The sequence below is a fragment of the Labrus bergylta genome, chromosome 13 (genome assembly GCF_963930695.1).
Source record: "Labrus bergylta chromosome 13, fLabBer1.1, whole genome shotgun sequence".
Lineage (NCBI taxonomy): Eukaryota > Metazoa > Chordata > Actinopteri > Labriformes > Labridae > Labrus > Labrus bergylta.
Genome location: NC_089207.1, coordinates 13,007,423 through 13,015,436, shown reverse-complemented (window position 1 = coordinate 13,015,436; position 8,014 = coordinate 13,007,423). Strand labels below are relative to the sequence as shown.

General features: G+C 41.5%; 1 protein-coding gene across 1 annotated transcript in view; it reads right to left on the bottom strand.

Annotated features, from left to right (window-relative positions):
* Positions 1–851: 851 nt before the first annotated feature.
* The window catches only part of LOC109986960 (diacylglycerol kinase beta), a 104,465-nt gene continuing 97,302 nt past the window's right edge, over positions 852–8,014 (bottom strand). Inside the window, exon 27 of the mRNA XM_065962181.1 lies at positions 852–7,767. Within this exon, the coding sequence (XP_065818253.1) occupies positions 7,669–7,767 (99 nt within the window). The 3' untranslated portion in view covers positions 852–7,668. The remainder of the gene's footprint in view (positions 7,768–8,014) is intronic.

Below are 8,014 nucleotides of genomic sequence, written 5' to 3'. Positions count from 1 at the left end.
CTCAGATGGGAATGGGGTCAAAATCGGGCCCTTAAATCGTCTTGTGAGTAGCCAGCCTTAAAGGGAAAGTCAGAAATATGCTGAACTTGGTTGCAAAAGCTGTTAATCTGTGTAACGTTTGAAATATCTTTTTAATCACTATTCCATAATCAGAATGATAGCTGACGTTGCATCCTGCAGAAATATCTGACTCATACAGGACTTCGTCCAATAGAGAGAGACTTCAGTGTGAGGCTGGTTTTAGTGGACGCTGAAGTCAAGGACATCTCTCCTGACTCATCAAATTACAATTCAAACATCACCGGAGGAGAAAACAAAGAGGCAGAGGCAAAGGTAGTGTTGTAGTCAAGACCACACAGACCGGGACCAAGACATACCCAAGACCAGAGTACTCCGAGACCGAGACAAGACCAAGGCAGGTTGAGACCGAGTCAAGACAGAGACCATAAATCATCATCTTATGTGTAGGAGGCATGTCCCTCACTTAGACCGTAACACCGGGAAGGTTGCATCCGTAACCGGAGGATAAAAATACAACTTAATTGAAGTTGTTTGTTCTTTTAGAAAGAGGAGTTTTCCTTCTGATCACAGTGATGACGTGGAAAAATAGCCAAACAGTGGTGGTCTTGATGGGTCTTGATTGAAAATCCAGAGTCCACCCAGTCCCAGACAGAGACAAGACCAAGTAAAAATGCTTTCGACTCTGTGATGAGACAGAGACCTTCAAATGTGGTCTTGACACCAAGGCCTGTTCAGGGCTGAAAACCTGCCAGGATAGTTGACGTGTTGCCAGCAGCTAGATTCCTCAGAAACAGAAGCAGAAACCCTGACACAGAAATGGAAGATCACAGTTTGTTTTGTTTCAGTGGATTTTATTTAAAGTTGAAGTAACCTGATGAACTACAGGAACCTGTTGAACGCTTCCACACCCAGACATTGTTAAAACATCTTAAAAGTAGTAAAGGAAAACAAAAGGATAAGGCTGCTGATGTTGCATTTTTCTTCTTATTAAGAACAAAACCCATGAAAAGAAAACAACCGACCACACAGGAAGTGTTTCCTACCAAACAGGGACGGCCGACATCGTTTTACTGGCGCCTCCGTTTTCTCTAGAAATGATCAACTAGCAATCCAAATGTTGGACTGGGGGAAAAATCTGCTCCCAACGATGAACTTGGGCACTGATATCTGGTGCCAAAAACAGACTCCTGCGTCCAAATAAATCCCAATGTTTGTATTCATCCACGGCTGGAAATAGTCCCCAACAGATGTAGCACTACCCCTTCTTGGATTCAATAACATATATGAGATCTATTATTATTCTGAAAGGTTAAAGACCCGTTAATCCAGTGTCTGTTGTAGACGCAGATGGTGTAAAAAGAAATGGAGGAACACATGGTTGGTTTTGGTTTCTTTTCATGGGTTTTGACGCCTTATCTTCTCAGAGCAGCAAGTTGCTTCTTCAGAAAGCTGCAGATAAAGACGAGTCCTTTATTGGCTGACAGAGTTCAACTCAGTGGCGGCGAGGTACATCAGTCCATTAGCGTGACGGCAGCAAACATCAGCTGCCATGACGCAGAAAAGACGGAGAGCTGGGAGGCCACATATTGATGAATCATCTTTATTTGTTTGGTCTAAAGTCTGGGTTTAAATCAGAGCTGTCAGCATTAATTAGTTAATCACATTAATCTCATGCTCTTTTGTCTCTTCAGGCTCACCGTAGAAAGTCGTCCTCAGCGTCTCCCTGTAGTCTCAGTGATGTAAAAGAAGGACACTGCTGCATCTTTGAATGTCTCAATTCACTTTAACAAACTCTCAGACAGCTCAGCTGACGAGTCCAGAGTAATATCCACCTTATGACATCACACATTGACCTTTGTTACCGTTCCTTTGAGATGTTTGACCTCACTTTGGGATCCCTAACCACTGTACTTAACTTCATGTCCTAACCTTCATCTACAGGAAGGACCTTACTTTATTTCAAAAATAAAAGCACACAGGAAGTAGTACTCTCAGCTTCAGACAGGACAAACATTCAAATAAAAGCCTGACTAATTTTATTTTGAAATGTGAAATAATGGAATTTCAAACATGTGATTAAAAAGTAATTAATCATGATTAACTATTGACATTTAGTGATTAATGGTTTGACAGCCTTAATTTAATAACTCCTTTTAGGTCGGAATGTTGTTTAAATTGTTTTGGGCAAAGACTCGATTTGTTTGGGATATGATGACTCTACTTTGTCTCTGTCTTCTGTTTGGGCGTGTGCGGCACAGAGCAGATCAATTCCTCTGATTAGGTAATTGATTACTTCAAAGACAGGATTGGACAGGATTTGTGACACACATTGGTTCTTCTCTCAGACAGACTCTGTGTGGGCTTTCATGTCTCCGCTTTGATCCAACCATGAATCACTAATGCATCTTGTAATAGTAGGAGCATCATCCACAGAGCCTTCTTCTTCTTCTCTGCTTTATAAACATGCTGCAATAATAAAAAGGAGAAGAAATAAAACCACAACAAATAAATAAAATAAATCCGGTCAATGAAATCATGAAGCAAAGAAAATGTCTGAACAGCTGCTCTCCTCTTTGTTCACTCTTCCTTTGATTCAGCAGGCATGCGGTGATGTCAGATAAGATATTATAAACAAATATATACACTTGGTAATATAGCTGTCTAAAACCATTCTTTTCATAGATGTAGATTTACTGTAAACATGCACTCTTTCACCGCTGAGTTCTCTTTGCACCCAGGCTCCCATGTGGTCGACTACAAATCGATGAGGTCGTGATGCACTGAGTGCTTTTATTTTGTGATGTTGTGGCGAGGATATGTATCTTTAATGACCCTCAGTAAACATAAACCACCAAGATCGATGACAATCTGCGTTCTCCAAGAACAGAAAACTCTGATCGTTGAGTGAGTGCAGTACAGTGAGCGCCCTGCCCCATTTAGAGCGTGAGCACAGCCATGAGCAGCTGCAGCCCTCGGGATCACTACAAGATCACACGGATTAATTTGTTGTTCATTCGGTGCCTGTTTTTACAATCAGGAATTTGTTTATTCTGTTTCATTTTGAAATTGACAGGATGCTCTGTGCGTTTCTTTGGCTGACTTTCTGTCCGGCTCCATCTATTCTGTTCAGCTTGACGCGTGCTTGCAGCGAGCTTTGTTTAAAATAGACTCAGTGTGTGTTTAGATCGGAGCGGAGTGACGCTGCTGGCATGCTCCAAATAAGGACCGCGACATGCGACTAGCTAGGGAGCGATCTGCTCCGTAATGCACAGAGCTGACGGCACGCTGTTAGTCATCGTTTTACGGTAAAGCATTGTTTTTATTTTAGTTCTAGTTAAAGTAAAGGCTTCTTACGTTTTAGTTTTTGTTAGCGATAATAACCTCAGTTGGAAGTAATCTCAAACTTCTTGAAAATTATGATTGACAATGTCAACAATTATCAAACGGTTACTCAGGTTTCTGATAACGTCATTGTTCTGTGTGTTCAGCTCAACATTGCACAACTAAGTCTGGACCAGCGAAGGTTCATGATGTCACTCAATGTTATTTTGTTAAGTAGAGTGCAACGGATTCATAAATAACACATGATTGCATCGCCACTGCTCTAACCTGCTTCCAAGTCACCCAGTGGCCATTTGTGGTATTGCAGGAAAAAAATCCCTGAAGATCTAACAGTATCTCCTTTCCATTGGACCAACGTTACTGTGGATCTCTGTTAATTATGCATAAATATTTAAGAGTTGCCATTGGACCACTTCACCTTGACTAAAGTTTTTGAGCACATGCACCAGGCAAGCGTTCTTATTGGACTGAAGAGATGTCGACGGCCAATTGTGCGCCGAAGTTGGAGCGAAAAAAAATTCTTCTTATAGCTTCTTATAGCTTTCTTCTTAAAATTTCTTCTTATAGCTATAAGAAGCTGTAAGAAGCTTCTTATAGCTTCTTACAGCTACGATCATTCTCAGTTTTTGCAGTGCATACAGAAGAATTAAGAGTTTGCCCCCCAACTTTTCTGGACTATAAAGAACTTCCTGTGGTCTGAAAACAAAAAAGTGACACGAGAGTAACCCGAACGATTTCCACGTTAATGTTGAGTCTGAATGTAGGAACTCAAAATGAGTGTTTGAGGCTTTACTGGACATCTTTTGGGTTTCCATGGAGCCTGGGTACAGGAGTAATGACTATTTTAGGGTATTTTAAAGGGAACCAGAGTCTAAAGGCAGACCCTAAAGTGGAGCTCAGTTTGAACCCTCAGAGCGTCTCACCAGTCTCCCTCTGACATGCACTTTATGTCAGCGGGGTGTAAGACACGTTTTCCACAAATGTCCAACTCAGATCACATGTGAGTTTTAACATTCACTCGTTTACATTTACAAGATATCAGTGTGAGATGACATCACCAGCTGTTTTCTGAAGAATGAAGTGTGACAAAATAATCTTTCTACCGTTACAACCTTCTCTGAAGTCAGGCTGAGTCTTATCATTACAAAACAAACTGTCTCTTTATGATCTGAAACCTTGAGTTTGAACACCCAGCATTGTAACACTATACGAGAGTTTTAAAATATGGACCAGCATCACAAGTCTACTTCAAGTTCTGGTTAGCAAACATTAGCATTTTAACACAGTCAACTATGAAGAAAAACTTTACTGCATGTCATGAAATTGGTATAAAAATATATCCATTGTAAATGTGAGCATGTTAGCATGTAGCTTTACTAGATTTTACGTGCTAATTGTCAAATGTTAGCATGCTAACACTAAAAACTTATAGATGGAAAATATAGTTTATAATGTCTTAGCTTAACATCTCTGTATTATCATTGTAAGCATCTTAGCATGCTAACATTAACATATCTCAATAATCATTGGAACGCCCAGTAGACTATCTCTCTCGTTATTTGACATAAAGCTCGATATTATTAGCTTAAATCTTGGTATAGCCTCACCTCCCACTCTCAAAGCACTCAAGCAAACCACACTCAGCGGCGAGGACCTCTGGCAGGCCCTAAAATGGCTGGTAGGTGCATATTATCATCATCGTGTCAACGTTTTGTTTTTTTGTTGCATGTTTTTGTCATGTAAAAATGATCTGAATCAGACAAAGTGGAAAACTGTCTCCAGAAAGAGACTGTAGCAGCTCTGCATGGCGACTAACACTGATCTGAACCCCTCTAAGCTAAGATTTACATTTGAATAACAATGATATATTAAATCACATTCGTGTGTACAGTATATGTGAGCTACACCTACTCTCCAAATATATACTCTTTCTGCACATACTGTGTAATATATTTTAGCCATACTTTGGGGACAGTGATATGGATACATTCTTTATAAAACACTGATCTAAGCTCCCCGGTCCACAGTTTCTGAGTCACAACATCCTTTTTTTTCCGTCTTGGTAAAAACACAATTCCTCCTCTATTTCCAGCCCGTCTTTATTTGGCTCGGTTAAACAAACCATGAATGCGTTAAAGCCACCCAGCAGTGCTGTGCAGGCAGGGCAGGCTGTGGGATTTGCACTGTGACAGCAAACTTGACATTGTGAGCTGATGTTTGACACGGTAATTAGGCGTAGGGTTTCACTGGAGCAGAGATACACCATCCCTGAAATAGAGGGATAAATTTAGGCCCCCCCCTCCCCTGGTCAATCCTGTGGTAAATAAACCCCCAGGGGCATGATGATATACCCTTGAGGGGATTTATTTCAATCCTTGACCCAGTAGAAGCATCCGTTGGCACACAGTTCACTGGAGCTGTTGTAGATTCAATTTGAATGGTAGTGTTAAGCTTAACTCGGACCAGAAGCGAGGCTAGATTTCCCACTGCGTTACCCTTACATATTTATTAAACAAAGATAAAACCTGCTAACATAGCCCTTGTGTCTGGGGTCATCAGGATCCGCACAAAGCTTGTTTAAATTCTACCCCTTCTCCAGAGCCAGCTTGGTGACTGTTAGTTCGGGCAGGCTTGGCTAAGTACAAGAATTTCTTTACAACTTTTAGCTTTTTGTTACCTCATGTGTTTGCTCTAACCGTTAGCGAGCAGGACAAGACAAACTAACAACCTCTGAACTTTGATTTTCAATGGAGTTTGGATCCATCTCTGTTGGAAGTTTGGAACATTTGGAGAACATCGACCCTGAAATGCTCTTCTGATGCAGCATCAGCACCATCTCGCTTGAGTTTAAAAATAAATTCAACTCATACAAGCCCAACGAAAAGGCCTATAACAGAATTTAGAATCTCTTCACATTTTGTGTTGACTTTAACAGGTTCGGTTTGATTGGTACAAGAATGTCTTGCGACTCACATAATATGTGACCTTTAAATCAACGTTTATGACAAATAGACACCAGCTTTCAGGGCTTTGTTTTAGTCTTGTAGTGCCTTACAGTTTTGCATTGTTGCATTTAAAAGATAAACCAACCCCCATCAGAAACTTAGATTTTTTGGGGAGGGGTTTGGACTGTCCATTTTTGATGCAGGTTGGGATATCAACTATGATACATGCACTCATTTAACTGGTCCAAACAAGCGAATGACGGGAGTTTATATCTCTAAACTTTCTTGCGTCGACTTTGATCGCCATGCATGGAAAACTTGCTTTGCTTCTGGTCTGAAACATTCTAGACCCTTTACTAAACATTTTGAGTCCATGTTCAGAGGAGGAATGAGTTGTTGAAGAAGGGAAAAAAAGATGAACTACACATGTTTCCAATCTATTCTTTCAAGCTAGACTGTTGTGGTGGTAACTGCACTTGTGGACCAGACACTTCCTCCGCCTGCTGATCCGGTCTGTACAGGATCCACTTTTATAGGCCAGTGATGCTAAGGGGCTAACCTCCCTGCATGTTCCAACGATTCCAGGCCACTGTTACGCCCCACTGCCGTCAACCCACAAACAAAGTAACTCAATAATTGATTACACTCTTTCCTCCACTCTCATTCTCGGCCGTACCGTGCTCTAAGTCTTCGGGGAGAACTGCAGCGAGTGCTCTTACAAGCAACCACTGATCCATTATTCATACAGGTGTTTTAAAGAGGAGGTGGATCTTACTTTATTTACTCTCTGTAGTCTTGTAAACAACCATGACTACTGCCACACCACACCACTGTTCTATTTTCCACCATAGTGTGTTGGAGCTTTTCCTCATTCTTCATTCAACCTACTTGTTTAACCCCCCCCCCACCATGACTTCCTCCACTTCATTCACGGGGCTGTGAGGGAATCCCAGCAGCCCAAATTGGATTACGCGGGCAGTGCAGTACTGGCCTATGGCTGAGTAGTTTGGACATGGTGCGGCTTGGCGTTACAAGTGGCTGAGACTGAATCCATGGCTGGGCATTGTATGGAGACGAGACTAGAGGAGACTAGAGGATGATGGTTACACAGGGAACGATGGTACTGTAGGTTTAGAGTCCTGTCACTTTGGGCGCCGTCCTTTGAGAATAAATAGTCTGTAGGCGTCCTGATTGAAGGAACGTTCCACTTGTGATCCCGTTGTTTAACTTCCCACTTTCCATCTCCATTCAGGGAACCGTGTACCAGTCGTCCGATGGAGCTGCCTATACAGTTGGTGGCATTTAAATGTGCATGAATATGAACTGTTCATGTTTGGTTTTGCGTATGTATACTCGTGTCCTAGTCGCGGCTCCGGTTGCGTCTCTTGAAGAAAAAGAACGGCGTCTTCTGGGGTGGGCCAAGCAAAATAGGGACCTGGTTCTTGTGTGTGATCCTGATCTGCAAGAGTCAAAAAAAGAAGGACATGGTTAAGGTTGAACTCTAAACAGGAAGCTGCTCTCAATGTCTATTCAACACAATCACCATTAGAATCAGAATCGTTTTTTTTTATTACTTTTACACATTAATGGAGTTTGACTTGATGTTTTTGTGCAGAAAAAATTAGCAAAGAGAGAGAACAAACGGGTAAAAAGCTATAAAAAAAAAGCAGTGGTCCTGCATCACTTCCTGTCTCTTCACAAATAAC